Consider the following 19,116-nt stretch of genomic DNA (forward strand, 5'->3'; position numbering starts at 1 on the left):
CATGACGAATCATACACACAAAGACCAAAAAAAGGATTTCTATTAAAAAGATGATTGAACATTTGAAGAACTAGTATTGCATGAGGTTTTAATAATAATTACATGGAGTCTGAATAAAGCTTCCAACCTTTCTAATGTTCTGTATAATATAAACCAATGAAAATAGGGTAGATCTTGAGAATTCTAGTTAAGGAACATGATGTCTAATCAGTAGTTGATCAAAGACCCAAATGTTTCATGGTCTGAGGTTGAAGTTTTGAAAAGCCCTTCATGACATAAACCAGTGAAAAAGGCATTTCCAGGGAAGCTTTCCTGAGGAGCGAGGTGACAATCTAGGAACTATAGAGTTGGTTCCAAAATTCAGAGGGCATATGAATTGCACCTTATTTTTATAACGAACTTGCAGAGACTTATCTAGCTGACTTCCAGAAAATTCTATTTCTTTTCATTTGTTAAGCTTTTTCTCCTTTTAAATATACTTATAATGTCAAAATTATACAACTAGTTCAACTTTTCAAATACCTTGAGTAAAGGAAGAGATCAGTGGAAACCATCGAGGAGGAACATATGGTTTGTATTACATACTGAAAAATCAGAAAGAGAAAATAAAGGAGCCCAAGTTCCTTCAGCTCCATTAAGGCATATAGCAGAAAGGATAAGAGCTACAAGCTTACAATCTTATCTTTGTTTATAAAGCAAGGTAATTGCATAGTAGACTTGTACTCTTATTTTCATTGACTCTTTGAAAATGAATTTTTAAAGAATGTTATCCTATTACTACTAAAGGAAGCCATCTGAGGATTAGGAGCTCACGAGAAGAGCAAGAACAAGAGAAAGACAATTGACCTCTTCTATACATAGATGAGATGCACATAAGAGGCATATAAGATCGAGTCATCTGGGTTGCATCATACCTTATTGCTAGGAAATTACTACTATCATGTTTGATGCATTTGGACGCTGCTTTTTCCTGTTACTATTTATCACTTGATGATCCTGACTCCCCAAATTGTAATGATGGTATCAATCAACTCTCTGTGAAACATGAAGAATGGAACCATACTTATTTATAGAGACTTAAAAAGGAAGTTCATGAGAACTCATTTTAATGTAAAAGGAGTACTTAAGGTTTATAAGTTACTTCTGTCTGGAAGATCCATGTTAAGTCTATTGAATGTTTAATCAGAAGAGAACTATGGCAAACCTGTCCTCAAATGTATGTTGAGATTTTAATAATGGTGCCAAATGTTACCATTAACTGTTGCAGCCACTTATACTATTTTCATCTTATTATTCAAGAGTATATCAAGACCAATCAGATGATCATGTTACACAGAACTATAAATAATATATGAAGCCGATTAACTCTGATCAAAGTATCCTGACTTAGCACAAGAGAACTATTTGAGATCACGTTTATGGCTACAATCAGCAAAAAAGGGCAACCAGGCTTTACTTACAAAGTTGATCAAACGACACATATCGACAACATAAACAAAGAGAGACAGAGATTCTCTCATGGTCAATGCAAATCATATCTTGCCGCGTGGCCCTTTGGTGGGTGGCAGTTGAGGGCCTTTCTTGATTGGTAGTATGTCACCAGAAGCTGTGGAGCTTAGGTAGGCAAGCAAGGAGCCACCACCTACTATCAAGAACTTCAACAACAAACCCCTCTTGGCGAATGGGGCTGCAAATGTCTCAAAGAACTTGCTCTGCATGTCCATATACATATTATTGGTGTCAATTGTTGCAACATAGCAATGTGCTCCGACATATACAAGCATATGTAAATACTAGTTACATCTATATGCATGAATCTAAGCTTATAATTTTACCCTGCATTGCATAAAGAAGCAAAAGAGACGTGCTAATTTGCAACACCACATCAACAGATCGTACAAGCATAGCTGTATGAAGCATGCATTTCCTGAGGTAAATCTCTAATCATGTAGTGCCACAGATTTCTTTTGTGCGTGCGTGTGTACGAATTTTTTAGGAAATTTTTGGTATCAATTTCATTTCCTGTTTTTTTTCCTGAAGATCCAAGAAGAAAATTGAACTAGATTGAACAAATATGTATGATGAAAACCTTCTATTCGTTAAATAGTTTGTAAAACCTTTATAGTTTTTAACAGCAAAAATTTATTGCACTCAGAAAAAGTGATAATTAAAGCAAGGGATGGCAGAGGTTCCTTGCAAATGCTGTCTCCAACATCAAGCTCCATCTGGTATTTCACTTTATTGTGAGGATACAAAATTACAAAAAAAACAACAATACCAAACAGGCCCTTATGTATTGCCATTTATGTTTCTCTTCCTCTAGACTCCTTCAAAGTCTAGGAAGACTTTAGAAAGTTTCCACTGGGCTTCATGGCCTTAAACTGCAAATCATTGCACTTCTCATTCACCAACTTGCCTTCTGAGTTTTATGGCATGCACCCTACCAGCCAAAGATTCCTTATGTTTGGACCCTAAACCCTAAACTCGTCCTAATTTTAGAATTTGAGATAACAGTTTGATTGCATCATGCTAATCCGTTTTCACAAATATCTGATGCGTTTAGTTGGTTAAAGGAATATGATTGTCTATGCTGAAAATTCTTGTGGCTTTCTTCCAAAACCATGAGACATCTCAGAGAGATAGAGAGACAGAGAGATTTTGGTCTTTAAGCAATCATCAATTATTAAATGCTCCTCAAATGTTACCAAATCATATAGAAGCCTGTACCAACATATTTCTTGTCCAGAATAATTAATCTTCCGAGATTAACTCTGAAAAAATATCTGACCAAATCATTTTCATTTGCCACTTGTGGTTCAGATGTTTTCTACATTCTTCTGTACATAAATCTTCTAAATCTATGAGTTCATACTCTCCAACAGCTGGATCTTTCCAGCACATTGTATAACAAACAAATTTAGCCAATTAATAAAAAACAACCACATCTAAAATATGATATGTTGAAGAATGAACAATGTGCGTTTATATCAAGTTTGGATAAATGAAGTGTTAACAAGTTAGATCGCTCATCAAATATTGTTTCTGGCAACTATTTTAATTCCAAGAAAATATCTGTATTCTTACACGAATTACTTAGAAAACTTGGTACTTAGATGTCGAACATGGCAAGCCTATTCGCATTCAATTTCTGTTTAAAATTATCAAAAGGGAGAGAGAGAGAGAGAATTCAAAGATCTACTACACAAATCTAGGAAGTAAATGTTCGAGATCACATTACCTGAAGGGGATTGTAAGGCGAAGGGGCATCGGATCCGTACAAATCCCACTGACCGGTGGTGTTGCCGAGGTCCTCCAGATCGAAGTACACGCTCTTCTCGCCGTACTTCGCCACTACTGTGACGGTGCTGGACCTGCCAAGAGGACAATTCTGATGAATTCGGAGCCGTCTGATTGTCATACACGATGGACAGACGTTAAAAGGAGGGGGGCAAAAAAAGACTCTACCGGAGGTTAGGACGAAAGTGAGTCCGGCGAGGGGACCTGACGGCGAGCTTGGTGCCGTTGAAAGAGCTGCCGGCGAGGCCCCTGACGGCGATCGGATGTACGGCTGCGACGGCAGTTGAGGATGCCATTTTGCTGCTGCCACCTTGCAGGCTTCGCGCCTTTTGCGAATTTCTCCTTCTCTTATTCTGCCTATAGGATTGGAAATGTTCGGGAGAGGGATTGTTTGGGTGGTAGAGAATCTAGAGATGAGAGGAGCGCCCACTGAAGGAATGACACGTGGCCATCTGGACAGGGTTATCCTGATACGTGAGGCTGCTGTCTTAGATGCGCCATGACGTGAAGGTGATGGAATGTAAGGCTTGTTGCTCTGGCTGTGACAAATCCAGGTGGCTGTTGCATCTGCTGACTTAGATCTGCAAACCCGCAAACAGCAGTGTGGTGATCTCAGTGAAAGAACAGAATGATGCTTGGAGATTAGATTTGCACACAGGGTCCAGAACAAAGGACTGATCAAACCATAAATTGAATATGTAGCATTGATAACAAGAATGATTAGCAGCAAAGAATGGCAAAGTAGCTTCCTACATAAAGAATTAATCAAAAATAGAAAACCCTCCCCAAACAATCTAGGCGGCATCATATATAACCTAGAGGACTTTTGATGCGCTCAATAGATTTATATGCACTCAATAGATTCAAGCTAATCCTAAAGAATCATATTTAACTGCTGTTAAAAGTGTTCTAAGATACTTGTATAGCACTCGAAACTTAGGTTTGTGGCATTCGAAGCAATATTTAATTAATTTAGTTGGATATTCACATGAAAATTTTGCTTGTAGTAAAAAAGATGGAAAATGTACTAGTAGAATTTGTCAATTTTTAAAAGTAGAGTTAATATTTTGGTTTAGCAAGAAATAAAATTTAGTAGCATTGTCATCGGTCGAGGCTGAATACATTGCGGTCAGAAATTGTTGAGCTCAAATCTTATGGATTAAGCAACAACTTGAGAATTATAGCATTAAACTTAATAAAATTTCCATAAGATGTGATAACACAAGTGCAATTAATTTAACTAACCATCTAATTCAACGTTCAAGAACTAAATACATTGACATAAGACATCATTTTATAAGAGATCGTGTTCAAAATAATGATGTGATGCTTGACTTTGTTTATACTTATTAAAAAAAAATAGCTAACAACTTTACCAAGCCTCTTAGTAAAAATAGATTTAGTAAGATTAGATGAGAATTAGGGATTTGTGACCCATTTGCCTCACTTCAATCCATAGATATTTATTCAATTGTTCTTAAGTTTGATGAAATTTCATATCTTGGAATATTTTTCCTTGTTTAGATCTTTATTTTCGATTTTTTTGAACTTAGAAAGCCTTGACAGCCGACTCCAGGACTGTGGAGTCGATCCCTAGCACTATCGAGTTGACCCCATATCTTTGAAATGCTAGAAGTTGACACCTAGGTCGACCTCCAGTGTGCAACAAGTTAAGGAGTCGACCCAAGGGTCGGCCCTTGCTTTCCCACTGCTTCGAAGGGGACCCAAGGGTCGACCCATCTTGGGTAGTGACCCCAATTTAAGGTGAGCCAATCTCTTGTTCTTCTACTCTTCCCATTCCAAATCATTGTTCCCCCTTTTCTCTCCATTCTTCATATCCACCCTTTCCATCTAGTTTTCTTGGGCTGCAAGCTTTCGATTAGCTTTCAATAGCACCAAAGAAGAAAATGGCTTAAAGAAGGAAGCCTCAACCCATCCATGAAGAAGAAGAAGAAGGGAGAAGAAAGAAGAAAAAGGTGGAGCATTTTTCAGCTCCTTGAGCTAGACACCATTCCCCCTACCATTCAGAGTCTTCTCCCTCACGGAAGATGCCGAATAAGGCACCCTTTGCTACTCATAATGCCACTATTAGTTGGAATATTGATTTATCCTATTTGGAGAGTGAGGGATTCATGATTGGGGAGAGAATCAAGAGCCAAAGATGGGAGTGTGTAGTCTTAGAATACTCACTTATCTCTATCTCGCACGTGAGTTTTACCACAACCTTAAATTTGGGATAAGTAATATAATCTCAATTGTAAAAAGGCTAGAGATTGAGTTGGATTGTTATGTGCTGAGCCGCATTTTCCGCATGCCCAACAATGGCATGCTTTTGGATAGGTTGGAGGATAGGCACATTGGGCTTCACTGTATTTTGGGCAGAGAGAATGTTACACGGTATGAGAAGGTAGATGTGAATTAATTGAGTATTGAGATGAGGCTTCTCCACCATATTATGAGTAGGATCTTCTTCCCAAAGATAGAAAGATTTGAATTTCCATTTGAGAATGACGTATGTGTTATATTGCATATTGTCAAAGTGACTCCTCTAAATTTATCCGCTCTAATGATCGAGCAGAGGCACGAGAATATGAGTTGGTCAAAAGCCAAGTATTAAGCTAGGTTAGCTACTTAAGTATTCGCTTCATGTTGTGCTCAATAATGCCTACCTAGATTATGTCAAGTTTTTGGACTAGATTTGCATTAGACTAGAATTGAGCCAAGCATTAATCCAAGCTCGGTTTGAAATTTAATTAGGCCCTATTTTTAGGCTCAAGTCTAATCAAAATATTTTGAAGCTAGGCCAAAATCCGACCTGACATGGCTAGCTAGGCCTTGGGCTAACTTGGGCCCATCATAGCCCTAATGTGTGTAAAATTTATTTATTTGTTGTAGAAGACCTCTCTTCCAAGTCTTATCCAGACCATTTTTTTGACTTCTACAAGGCTAAAATAGAATATATTTTTTTTTGGTATAAGAAACTTATTTTATTTTTAGAGCTTGTATGTTCCATATTAGTTATATTGTTTTGGTGAAATAAGCAGAGATAACTTTTGGGTGAAAATGGGGGAGCAAGTTGGAATAAATCCATTTATTTAGTTTCGTCAAATAACTTTCTTCTTAATAAAAATATAAGTAAAAAAAATAGTATATTAAGCTTTATAAAATCCCAGTTTTTAATACACTTGCAAGAAATTTATACTTAAAATAGATATTCATAAAACATATTTACATATTTTGTGAAAAATAATTAAATAACTCTATTTTAAAAACTCATCTATTTTAAGCGTTTCATATATACTCGTTGATCAAAAGCTTCTTAATTTCCTCCTTTTTGCTAAAAAAAACAGAATATTATAAACTGAGAAACGAAATGCGAAAAGGAATCCGGAAAACTTTAATGAGCGTGAATCGAGCCCCGTAAACGCGTTTCCCAGCAACTACTGTATGAGACCGGGGAATCGTACGAAAGCCTCCCATCAAGCGGAACCAAGGGATCCACCACAAGACCGGCCCTCCCGAGCGTCTCCGATCGGTCAAATGAGACTTGGCCTCGCCAGTCCCCAATTCGGCACTGCCGCCGCCTCGCTCTTTTTTCCTCCCCTCCTTAAAACCCCCAACACCACGCCGATCGTTCCCTTCTTTCCTCGATCCCGTCCCTCCCTCCCCCTTCATCGCCTTCCCAGCAACAAGACTCCCTCAGGTATACCTCTCTCTCTCTCTCTCTCTCTCTAGATGATATCTTATTCCAAATCAAGAAAACCCCAGGTTGATCACGAAGCGCCTCTGTTAGGTTCGGGATTCTTTTCTGTTCTTGATCCGTGAAGTGGATCTCTAATTCTTTGTTTCTCCATCGAGAGGAAGAAATTTTGCTTGATCGTTGGGTCGTTGCTCTAATTTGCTTGTCAATTTGGTGCCGGATGGTTTAGATATTAAGAACGATATAGAAGGATGGGGAAAAGGAATCTAGTGATGGAAATATAGATCCCCTCAAAAGAACTTAAATAATCCACAAATAATTTAATTTCACTGAAACAACCGGTTCCGATGCTTATCTCTTTGATGTCGTTTCCTTTCGATCCAAAATAAAATAAATATTTTTTTCAAAGACGTGTAGTTACTGTATTTGAAAGAGATTCACCTTCTTACATGCACTGGATTCTGGGGATCTCTCCCCAAGATACAACAGACCGTTGAATTTGTAAACGCGCATGGTACTATAAAATCTCTTGAACTCAACAAGAACTTTTTTATATACTCGTACACAATTGATTCAGAGCCAAAAGACGAAGAGAGATTGACGAAGAGGAGACTAACGGCAAGATAACCCCTCCTCTTCTCCCCTCACCGCTTGAAAGAAAATCAAAAAGGAAAGAAAAAACCCCAGAAGGAAAAAGCACACTAACGAATATGAAGAGGAGGAATTAAATGAGAGTGAGAGGACTCTCCTCTCTCTCCCACCTGGAGTAACGTTGGAGCCCAACGTCTCTATTGCATTTAGGATGGGTTTTAAATGAGTTTAAATGGGGAGGGACGGTTCATAACCGTTTCAAATTTCAAAACTTTTTACATTTGGTAGTTAGATGCGTCTGTCAAACGCGATTCTTGAAGGAAATATACTTTATGGGAAGTGTAGTTGGTAGTGAAAGGAAAAGTGGTAAAAGACTGGATTGCATGACATCGATGCACATGAGGGAAGATAATTCAGAAAGGCTGATGAAATTTCATCTTGTTTGGCATATTTATTATCGGAGATGGGTTGAGAAAACTATCTACCACTGATTGTTGTTTTTAATATTTGTGATTTCTGCTATGCTGAGACTCATAAGAAAGGTAGGATACTATGAATTTCATGAATTCTTGCAGTTTTTGGGTACAAGAAAAATATTTTTAAGATCGTTGCAAGAAATAAGAGTGGAATAGTTTTGGAATCAAGATATGGGCTGATAGCTTTGTTGCTTTGGACGTTGAGGGATACATGGCAGTATTTTGAACACTTTTATGTAAATCCCCTATATTATTAAGATTTTAGTAATCAAGAAACTGTTAGGAAGGGAATAGACCAGATGTAAAAGCTGTGTCCTTTCTGAGTTGACAGAAGAGTAGGGTGCGCACCTTCAGATTATTTTGACCACATTTAGATGTTTAGATTTTGATTTACATGCTCAATAAATTAAATAATGACTCCTCATTCCAAGATCTGATTCTTGGCCTAAATGAATGTTTTGGACATTGAATTCCAAAGAAAGATGATGGTTTGGAGTACTATTTCTCGCATCTCTTCTGAGTGCTGTAGAAAGAGTGGAATTGGAGAATTCTTTGGCAGTAAGAAGTTGATCGCTCTAATTTGATTCAGAATTTTAACTTATGAAGGCATTTTTTTTCCTGCTGTAAGTTGGATTCAATGGAATGTGCTGTAAGTTTGCTGCCTTGTTTCAGGCATGGTCTCCTTTCTTGTTAATATTTATTGTGTCGCAACACTATATACTTTCATACTGAGCTTCTGGCTGTCTTTACTGTATTTTCCGTATTCTTTGAAAATTTCTGACATTTTGCCCTTTCTTGAAGTCTTGGTCATAACAATCTTGTTACATTTATTTAAGAAGGAAAAATCTCAGTGGGAGAAGTTGTGTATATGTTCCTTATCTTTATACCTCATATGCTTCCTAAAAGACTTGCTGCAGTCTACCTTATATGTTAGGACTTTCTTCCATTTTCTTTCATTTTCCCCAATAAACATTTTCTATTTGGTCAGATTCTGGTATTAATTACTCTCTCTCTCTCTCTCTCTCTCTCTCTCTCTTTCTCTCCCCCCCTCCCCACCCCCCTTACCACTCACACACACACACACACACACAAAATTCTTCCAACTTTCACTGCTTGCTTCATATGAAAACATCATTCTGATCTTAAATTATGAGCGAACTAACTGCTATCTGCCTCGACGAGCCTCTTTCCTGATTTGTATCCCTAAACCTGTATAGCCAATTCGACATGTATTTCAGATATAGCAAACTTACATCACTATAGAAGGTTTGTGTTCTAAAAGATGCCAACTTACACATATCCTGAAATTGAGCTCAGTCCTTGTGTCCTATAATTCCTCCGGCTTCTGCCATGATAATAAACTAATGTAATTTGAGTGCGATAATGTCATGTATTCCGCATTTGTGTCCAGACTGATGTAACTTGAGCTCTAGTCAAATTAGTTTTGTCCTTTTTGCATTTTTTTCAATTTTCACATGAAAAATGTTCAAGTTCAAATTTTCAGGCTGATATGTTGCATCTGAGGAAGGATATTATAATTTCCAGAATATGTTGGTTGTAATAAAGTTGAAACTCATTTTAAAAGCATTTTAATATATAAAATCATTCTTAGCATATGCATTCTGTTTTCAGTCATCAATCAGGGCCTCATCCCTTTTGTAATTTAAAGATCTGACTATGACATGCAGGTAGGAACAAGTTGCTTTTTTGTGTTGAAAATCAATATTCTCCTACTGCTCAACAATTTTGGACTTCTATGGAAACATCAAAGGAATCTCAGGAGTTGAATAGGAGTCTTTACCCACATATAGAGCCATACTCTTCAGGATTTTTGAAGGTTTCAGATATCCATGCGTTGTACTGGGAGCAGTCTGGAAACCCGAATGGGCATGTGAGTGAGCATCTTTATTCATATTATCTGATGTTGCCATTTTCAATTAAGTTTCAAACAATATAGAATTGTATGAAACTTTGGAGTATCTAGATACTAAAACAGGCTTGCTGTTGCATGTTGGAACATGGAAATGTTGTATTTGTCTGACTCTCCTGTTGCCTACAGAAATGAAGGATGTAGCTGTTGACTTTGAAAGCCGACTGTTTCTGTCCATTTAATTTTGAGGAAAGGTAGATTGCTGTCATGTTGAGATTGCTTAGTATAATTGAGGAGGTGGTATAAACAGCAAGGAGTACCTAATTTTTTTCTCCCTGACTTCTAAATGATGTTCCCCTTGTACCTCAACCTTTGAAAAGGGAGGGGAGTAGTGAAAAAGAATGTAAATTGTTATTTTACTATTCTCTTGCCTGTTAGTTGATATGCTTACAATCTGATAAGATAGATTGTATCTGCCATTATTGGTTAGAATAAAGATCTTAATTTTCCATTCTAGAAACCCAACGTTGCCCTTCAAATTGCTTGCACTACTTCCCCACTATGTTCAAATGTTGAAGTATTTGAGGACTTCCTTTGAACAGGAATATATGATTGTAATCTCATAGAAATGCTTTTGCTTTAACTTTTTTATGGTAAGTGGCAATAAGCCAACATATGGATCTGGACCTCCTTGTCATCTAAACAAAGACTGCCACCCTTGATATTTATGTTTGTTAAAATACATGCATTGTGAATTGTCTATGTGAATGTTTGAACTTTGGACCTTCAATCAATTAAAAAAATTCCAAATAGTAGAATGAGTTCACCATGAAAGGAAGCCAAACCTACAATGCCATCTGAAGTTTACAAATTATATGAAATTATAAATATCTCTAAATACTACCTGCTGTATCTTTTGCTTTTGCAAGTCCTATCAAAAGGTTTAGTCCTTTGCCTTACTACTACCACCATTCAGAAAGATCAACCAACAGATTTTGTTAAGTATCTTCAGTAATTAAGAGAAGCATTCTGAAGATGAATCTAGATAACAGAAGGAAGCTATTTAAGGTGGCTTTGATCTTAAAGATATGAGCTTTTCAAACCAGGTTACTTGTGTTCCACCCAGTTTGTTATCTTCTGATGACAAAACGCATGGTTCTAGTTACAAGCCTTAAGTTTTCATAGTTCCTGAAGGAAGGTGGGAGAGGCATTAGTTGAGACTTAACAGCAAGACAATGTTATTGAGATCCTTTGAAAGCCAAGGAAGGCATGTGGCTGAGGCCTTGGAAGGCAACATGGAGAGTAACTGTGATAGTAGATCCCTAGGTTCAACATTGTCACCAAGAACCTTTTAACTTAAATCTTGGATGCACCTTTGATTTCATGGAATTGCAGGATGTGCATTTGAGGGGCATTTTATTGGAGTGGTACAAAGGGTGTTGAAATTCATGGTAGCTATATTTGATTTCACTGGTTAAGTGTATTTATAGGCCAAACATAAAACTGGGTGTACAAGATAAAATATAATTGCTGGATTTCGTGGGAACGTGTAACATATTACTGTCTAGAAACAGATGCAGAGGACGTCTCGCATGAAACCAGAATTATGTAAAATTGTAGGTCTGACTTTCTTGGACTTGCATGAAATTGTATTTTTATTTTACAATGCTTTTAAAACTGGTGCCATCTTTTTATCTTATTCTTACCTTCCATACAGTTTTCTGCTTAAGCTCTCTTTTAATCATTCATTCTATTCCTTTTCATATAACTTCTTGGTAGCCTGTTGTGTTTCTTCACGGGGGACCAGGAGCTGGAACCTCAGCTAGCAATAGACGATTCTTTGACCCAGAGTTTTATCGGATCATTTTATTTGATCAGGTGCACTTTCTGAGTGAATATTTTAGGTTCTTTGTTAAGTAAATCTTTTATAGAGAATCATTTGTTGATATGCCAAATTATTATTTCCAGCGAGGTTCAGGTAAAAGTACTCCCCATGCCTGCTTAGAGGACAACACAACTTGGGACTTAATTAACGACATTGAGAAGCTTAGGGAACATTTAGAGATACCAGAATGGGAGGTAAGGTTTCTACCTCTGCTTCATCTCACCTATAATGGTATTACCTTACATATATCAGAAGAATGCAGGTGTTTGGTGGATCATGGGGAAGCACACTGGCTCTTGCATACAGCCAATCACACCCTGACAGGGTAAACTATTAGTTGACCTTTCATCATTCCTACATGACATTCAAGTGTGCTTTGTCTATATGCTTTGCTGTTCTAGCCATTTAAGATCCTTCTCTGGACAAACACTCCTAACGTTTTCTCTGGTGTTTTTCTAAGGTCACTGGTATTATTCTTAGAGGCATTTTTTTGTTAAGGAAAAAGGAGCTTGATTGGTTTTATGAGGGTGGTGCGGCAGCTATCTTCCCAGATGGTATGATGGTTTAAGTTTCTTGCTATTTTTTGAATGATTCTTTAGCTCTCTGGAAACACACACTAATGTTCAGCCAGAATAAAAGGCATTTCGATCAGTAAATATTGGTTTCCTGACACCACAGATCTGCAGAAATCTTTCAAGGAGCTAATGTTATTACAATGCAACAGTTAATGCTATTTTATGCAGATACATTACCATCTATCTTTTTTAAAATGTATGCTTGATAAAATATTTTTAAATGAAGTGCAATAGAATACTCAAATAATTTGAGAATTTTGTTTTTTTGCTTTTAACGCTTGGTATTAGAGAACATATCCTGGTTCTCTCATTGAAATAACACCCTACTAATTGTTTCAGGCATGCAGATTTATTGCCCTTACACTGGTCTCATTCCCTCGGATTTACTTGTTTTCAAGCTACACAGGAAATCTAGTCATTGGGTGTCATCTTATTAGGCATATTATCACCTCTTCTAGATTCAATTTGCCTAACCTTCACCTAGAAACCATCCTAGCACTTCTCTTTATTATATGCATTATTTATATGAAACACAATAACTATTATACTTGTTTTAGCATCTCTCTGCCCTCATATTTCATCTAGTTGGCCAAAGCCTTTTAATTTGTAAATTATGGTCCTTTCTTGCTCTAAAATCGCTAGAGGTTTGTAAGTTTGAGATGTGGTCCATTTAACAAGAAGGCTAGTTCTACCTAGATGATCTCGGCTATTTGATAGGGATGCACGCTGGGCTGGGCCAGTCAACATCTTGCATGATCAGCCACAGCCTGCCTTTCATGCAAGCTAATTTAGGTATAGTTGGGTTGGAAAGAGCTCGGGTTAAAAAAATAAATCAGAGCCTCGAATTGGTTTTGATCTGAGGACAAAACACAATGAGATCTGGATCAAGGATGACATGTACATGCAGTTGTGCATTTTATTTGAATGTATGCTGTCAGCTTGTATCATAGCACACTGAAAAAAGTTTTAGATAAACTTAATTGGCAGCAGTACCCAAGAACACATGCTATATCTTTCTTTGTGTTAACTAAAATGAAGAAAAAAATCATTCAACCAATTGTTTGCACTTGGGCCTGAATGGGACCTGGTCTGCCCCATGTAGAAACTTGGCCAATTCAAGTTCAACTTGTGATATTGCAAGCGGGTTTTGCCTGGCTTATGTTGTTGGGCCAAGGACAGTCTGGGATGGTTTTGAGTCAAGCCTTCAATGATGCAGGTCGAGCTTGAGAGCACTTATGGTCCAGATCTGCCTGTTTGAGGAGTCCTACTATAAAAACACTACAGCATTGCTTTGCTTGAGAGTAATGCTGGATACATGGCTGACTTATCAAGTTTGCCTCGTGTTCAAAGTGCAAAAGCTTCGTGCATTTGCTTCCAATAACTGAAGCTTTTCTTTGTTGACACTTATATCAATGAATTGCAAATGAGACTCGATTCATTTAATTAATTTACTAGCGCATTCTCTTTTTTTATTGTAGTAAATCCTTGCCTTTAATATGATAAGTTATAAATGGGGCATCGACTTGTAAGTTCATACGCTCATCGATGAACTATTAAAAAATGATTAATATGCAACTGAGCATCCTATAATTTTTTTTGCTTCCAGTAGCCACCTTATCTCTCATGGCTTTCCTGTACTTGGTGGTTATGGACCATGACCTTTTATTTTAATTATTTGTTGAGATGAGGTCTAATCTCACCCCCCCCCCCCCCTCCCTCCCCCCACACCCCACGCACACACACACAATCCGGGGAATGCTCTTCTTCTCTGGGAACTAGTAGTTCTTTCATTTCCCATCCACATGAAAGCTCAAAGTAAAAGGGAATATGTGAACATAGATGACATTTATCAACAGATGTATTTACAATGCTACACCTTTTGTACAGCTTCTTGTTTGCACATCAAAACAGCTGCAATGTGCAGTTTCATTGTCTAATTACTCTAGACCTGCACTGGCGAGAAAATCAACTAGAAAAGCTGTAAAATGTTGTCTGGCATTTTGTTAGTGTTCAGTATGGAAATGTGCTGTGCACCCAAAGGCTGAAATTATGCAATTTTGTAGTCTCATTAGTATATGATGTGGACTTATACTTACATGCTTGGAAAAAGAACGTGAACCATATCTTACGTAGAGTTACCTGAATGTGATGTTGGTGACTAAAGACTAATAAAGATTTAGCTCAAGGAAAGATCACTTTTTGTACCAGGTCGCCTGCTGTATAAATGATCTTCATTATGTTTCACTTTGGTCATGGAAGGTTAAGTTATGCATTTCACTGACCAGAAGATTGGCTAAGAGGCTTTGCCACTCTATCATTCTTTCACCGAGGACCTTAATTATTGATGCTTGCTGTTTCTATCTCTTCATATTTCATGAATTGTAATTATTAGATGTGTGTCATTTTTGTTGCTCATGACATGATGTCATCCATTTGGATTTTCAGCATGGGAGCCCTTCAGAGATTTCATTCCAGAAAATGAAAGGGACAACTTTATTGTTGCATACCACAAAAGGCTAAATTCTGATGATAATCACATTCAGGTATGTACTATCTATTTTTCTCCTGTTCAGCTCTATTTTTTCACTCCCATTGTTTTTGAGACATTTCATATGCCTGGGACTGTGAGCCAGTGAAACAAAATTGCCACAAACCAATTGGTGGAAAAACTAGAGGAAGGCATAAGAAACATGTATGAAAAGCTTGTGGTTTATTTATCTTTTTGGTGTTGATGATAGACCTAACTCTTTATAGGAAAAATGGCGGAGGTCAATTCAAAAGCCAACCCAGACAAACTACTGAAGGCTTGTTAGTTATTGTTATGCCATAACCTTTCAACTATTAGTTTTGAGTATGTTGATTAATGTGGATTATTTTTCTCTGCTCTAAGAAAAATATGTAAGGTCTTTCATGTCTTTTTCACATGTTCGCTTGGTTTCTACTAGCAAGTTGAGGCATTTTGTTGGCTGGCAATTGCTTAATGATTAATAGATTCAATCACCTCCCCCACCTCCTCCTGCGATGGGTCAATGAATATTCGTCACAACATTTGTTTTCCTAGCATATGACATCTAAACTGAGAAGTGATCATGTTCTGGGCCAAACTATTTTAAATATTGAATTGTTTGTCATTACCTATCACTTTGACTGGTTTATATCCTTTTTTACAGGTTACAGCTGCTAAAATTTGGACTACATGGGAGATGATGACTGCCCATCTTATTCAAAATGAAGAGAATATCAAAAGAGGAGAAGATGACGACTTCTCATTGGCAAGTCTTTTCTTTGTCTCTAATTGTATTTTCTTTGGTGGTATGGTGAAATGATATATTGTTTATAGTGTGATCCTGTACTTGGAGTGAAAAGCTGGCTCTCAAATTATATTTACAAAAGAGAATACCCTCTATGCTAAACAAGAAAAAAAATACTTCTCAACCTGGCACTACCATGGTACATTACCATGTGGTGCCATACAAAGGTGGCATGCATTGGCACAGCAGCATACTAATTACTGGCATGAGTTACTAGTGTGCTATGTGCTATGTGCTATGTGCTGGTGAGGCAGTGGCATGGCATTCTTTGCACCGTGCTGACTGGCACTTTTAAAATCTATGAGAGGAAAGATTGACATTTGTTTTAGCAGGTATAATGTGTCAAAAGGAGTCAAGATCCTAGAAAAAGTGCAATTTATGTGAGATTTTTGTTATACACACTTAGTTTAGGACGGCTTGCAAACACCTCAGCAAACAAGAACTCATCTTGTTTTAACAGTCCTTTTATCTTGCAATTTGTGGGTCTGCTTTTCCTGCTGATGTCTTGTATAAGTGGAAATCATTTTGGTGCTTGATTGGAATTCTTTCAAAAGCTCAATGATATTTACTACAAGATTTCTAAAATGTATATGATTCTTAAGTTCCCTGGCAAATATGTATTGATATTGAGATATTTTTGCATTTAATCTTGCATCAAGTATATGTCGCCATTGTTAATGTGGATAGATCTTCAACTGCCGTCTTCATGCTGCCAAGTATATTTGCAACACTGAAACCATAAGTTCAAACCCAGGGTATAATTTTAACAGGATAAAAAAAGATTTCTCAAGTTTTATTTTTCTTTGTTACTGATTTTTGCAGGCATTTGCACGGATCGAAAACCATTACTTTGTGAACAAAGGATTTTTCCCCTCTGATTCGTACCTGTTGGATAATGTTGACAAGATTCGGCATATCAGAACTGTAATTGTTCAGGTATTTGTTGCTTCTGTTACACAACCAGTATGAAGCAGCACCTAGAACTGCTGGTTCACCAAGTGTTTGTTACCAGATTGCGATTCATATAGTAGTTAAATATGCTAAATTTAGTTCCTCTTACCTTTGAGTAGAAGCTGCTGTGTTTAGGCAGTCTGCTGCCAGCCTCCGACTTTTGAACATTCTAGATCTGTAGTGTGTCAATACATTACATACACAGCAGTCTTCGAGAAATTAATGTACCTCAAAAGTGAAAATAAACTCTAAATCTAGAAATTTGTCTTATGCTGATTCTATTGGCAGTTCAATAAAATTGTTGTTCATTGAAATGACCAGATCTTTGGTGTCTATCTTGTAGTGAACTTGGGAGTATTTGGTATTCCTTTTTTTTTTTAATTTCTTGTGCTTTTTATTTTAGTCCTCTGCAATAGGTGTGGTTGTTGCTCATTCAGTATCACTATTAAATTAACACTTGACAGGGAAGATATGATGTTTGCTGCCCTATGATGTCTGCCTGGGATCTTCATAAAGCATGGCCAGAGGCGGAATTCAAGGTCAGACTAATTATTTTTTTTAAACATCATTTTCATGCTCCAGGTTTGAGCACAGCATAGCCTTTAAAGTGTTATTTTCAATTCTTTGAGCAACCTCTTTGATTGATTAATATATTTTATCTTTCCATCGTCAGCATTAATAATGTCACTTATTAAAATCATCATGTTTAATTTGGAAAAATCTCAGAGAGCTAACAGATCAGTAACATAAAGTTTCAACTCACATACATGCTCGGCCGCTTGAATGAAATCAATCATTTCCTTTGCTAGGATAGCTTTCCTATTCTGATGTAAAGGGATTGAATCCCTTTTTTGTTTTCCATTTTGGTGCTGTTATGTGATATTTTCCCCTGTTTGAAAATGATAATTTGTTTCCAATAATCTATGGCCACGATAGTTGCTATCTAGACTCTTGTCATTCTTCATGTCTGATTGCTGCTTGTGCTTTTAATGTTTGGACTAGTGATATAATTCCCAATATTTATGATTGAAAACTTGCTTCAGTTAAAGACAATACCCTTTATTTGTTTGTTACTACCTTGCTCTATATCATTAAAGCAGAGAAATATTGTTTATGATATAAATCACTGTATAGCATATTAACTATTAATGGAAAAAAGTTTAAGTGTTATTCCTTATTATACAAGGAACTTGTTATATTATATTCGTTTTAAAAGAATCTCAACAAATCTGATAATTTGTGATCCACTCCAATCCTCTTCAGAAAAGGACTTATTGTTTGGAATATTGAGTGTCGACATTCATATTTGTAAAGTTGGAAGTCCAGAGTTGTATTTATCATGCCTATTCTGTGAACAATCTTAGGGAGAAGTGCCTAGGTGAGACCCCATTTTCACTTTTGATGGTAACGGAAGAAATATGAAGGGAACTGTTGTCCAGGGGTGGTTGTACTGCTGCAAGCATAGCACCTGGCTCGCATGAGTGTGAAACTGTGCAAGTTGGGCACTTCATTCTGTTAGACTAGAACTGTCTTTTATTATATGCATTCAAGTCTGAAATCGTTGGTATCCAATAGGCCTAAGTTTATGAAAATTGCAAGCTAAATTCCATGGAGATCTCCATAATTTCTTTGTATATTTTATAAAGAACTTACGAGCAGAACCTTGCAAGTTACATTTTTGAGTTGTTGAATTAATGCTTTCATTGGCTGGTCATGTTTTAGCAATTTTACTCCATGATGCAAACAGCTGCAATTACATTTAGTACTCTCTCTCTTTCTCTAACACACACGTCGCACTCTGATACTGTATAAGTGGGAAGGACTAAGCTGTAATTCTCTTGCGAGCAAAAACAGGTAGTCCCAGATGCAGGCCATTCTGCTAATGAAGCTGGGATTGCTGCTGAGCTAGTGGCAGCCAATGAGAAATTCAAGAACATCTTGAAAACTGGTGGATTTAAATGTAACTAGATGTTTGGGAGCTAAAAAGGATCAGGCTTAAAGGAGATTGCAATGGGAAGCTGGTCTTCATTTGTCTGTATTTGGTATCTCGTACAATAAGGAACAGTGTAAGCACTATCATCTTACTTCTGATAAGATATAGAATGAATTTGGAATTTTTATTAGTAGATCTATGTATTGGTTACCATTCATCAAAAATTTCTTAAAAGAACATAGCAGAATCTTTGAACGTTTCATGGGTCTAAGAGGAGGGTAGAAACATGCCATCTTAGTAGTTTTAATCCTGAAGTCAGAACAAAGCTTTTCGCATTGCAGTCGTCAGAGCTTGACTCAATGAGGCCCATACTGGAGTTGTTCATATGCCAGATTTATTGTTTAGTTCTGTATGTCGTGCTCCTTACATGACATGTTGTCGCTGCGATTCATCTGGGACTGGCAATGTTGTTTCCTGGTGTCTCCCTAAACTTCCACCGGATTTGAGGGTCAGCGCTAGCCACTAAG

At 37.1% G+C, this 19,116-nt stretch overlaps 2 protein-coding genes across 2 annotated transcripts; one reads left to right on the forward strand and one right to left on the reverse strand.

Annotated features, from left to right (window-relative positions):
* Positions 1-1,339: 1,339 nt before the first annotated feature.
* On the reverse strand, positions 1,340-3,675 carry LOC103709474 (photosystem I reaction center subunit VI, chloroplastic). Its single transcript, XM_008794827.6, has 3 exons — positions 3,466-3,675; positions 3,239-3,371; positions 1,340-1,712 (listed from the first exon to the last, which is right to left on the reverse strand). Exons 1-3 carry the CDS (start codon positions 3,591-3,593, stop codon positions 1,533-1,535), a joined length of 441 nt encoding a protein of 146 aa, XP_008793049.1. The 5' UTR covers positions 3,594-3,675; the 3' UTR covers positions 1,340-1,532.
* A 3,100-nt stretch (positions 3,676-6,775) lies between these two features.
* Positions 6,776-18,823, forward strand: PIP (proline iminopeptidase). The gene is made up of 11 exons (XM_008794828.5): positions 6,776-7,000; positions 9,753-9,955; positions 11,714-11,812; positions 11,903-12,013; positions 12,082-12,144; positions 12,280-12,373; positions 14,840-14,937; positions 15,565-15,666; positions 16,528-16,641; positions 17,121-17,195; positions 18,511-18,823. The coding sequence occupies exons 1-11, from the start codon at positions 6,838-6,840 to the stop codon at positions 18,622-18,624; spliced, it is 1,236 nt and encodes a 411-aa protein (XP_008793050.4). The 5' UTR covers positions 6,776-6,837; the 3' UTR covers positions 18,625-18,823.
* Positions 18,824-19,116: the final 293 nt, after the last annotated feature.

The sequence above is a fragment of the Phoenix dactylifera genome, chromosome 9 (genome assembly GCF_051530095.1).
Source record: "Phoenix dactylifera cultivar Ajwa chromosome 9, Ajwa_hap1_PhDact_Kaust_v1.1, whole genome shotgun sequence".
Taxonomy (NCBI): domain Eukaryota; kingdom Viridiplantae; phylum Streptophyta; class Magnoliopsida; order Arecales; family Arecaceae; genus Phoenix; species Phoenix dactylifera.

Bases quoted from the DNA above. Each gene is read 5' to 3' on its own strand.
- LOC103709474 (XM_008794827.6), bottom strand. From the start codon at position 3,593: ATGGCATCCTCAACTGCCGTCGCAGCCGTACATCCGATCGCCGTCAGG. The intron at 3,372-3,465 runs GTAGAGTCTTTT...TCCTCTTGGCAG, and splicing joins CACTTTCGTCCTAACCTCCG to GTCCAGCACCGTCACAGTAG. The intron at 1,713-3,238 runs GTAATGTGATCT...ATGGACATGCAG, and splicing joins CGCCTTACAATCCCCTTCAG to AGCAAGTTCTTTGAGACATT.
- PIP (XM_008794828.5), top strand. From the start codon at position 6,838: ATGAGACTTGGCCTCGCCAGTCCCCAATTCGGCACTGCCGCCGCCTCG. The intron at 9,956-11,713 runs GTGAGTGAGCAT...ACTTCTTGGTAG, and splicing joins CTGGAAACCCGAATGGGCAT to CCTGTTGTGTTTCTTCACGG. The intron at 12,374-14,839 runs GTATGATGGTTT...TTGGATTTTCAG, and splicing joins GGCAGCTATCTTCCCAGATG to CATGGGAGCCCTTCAGAGAT.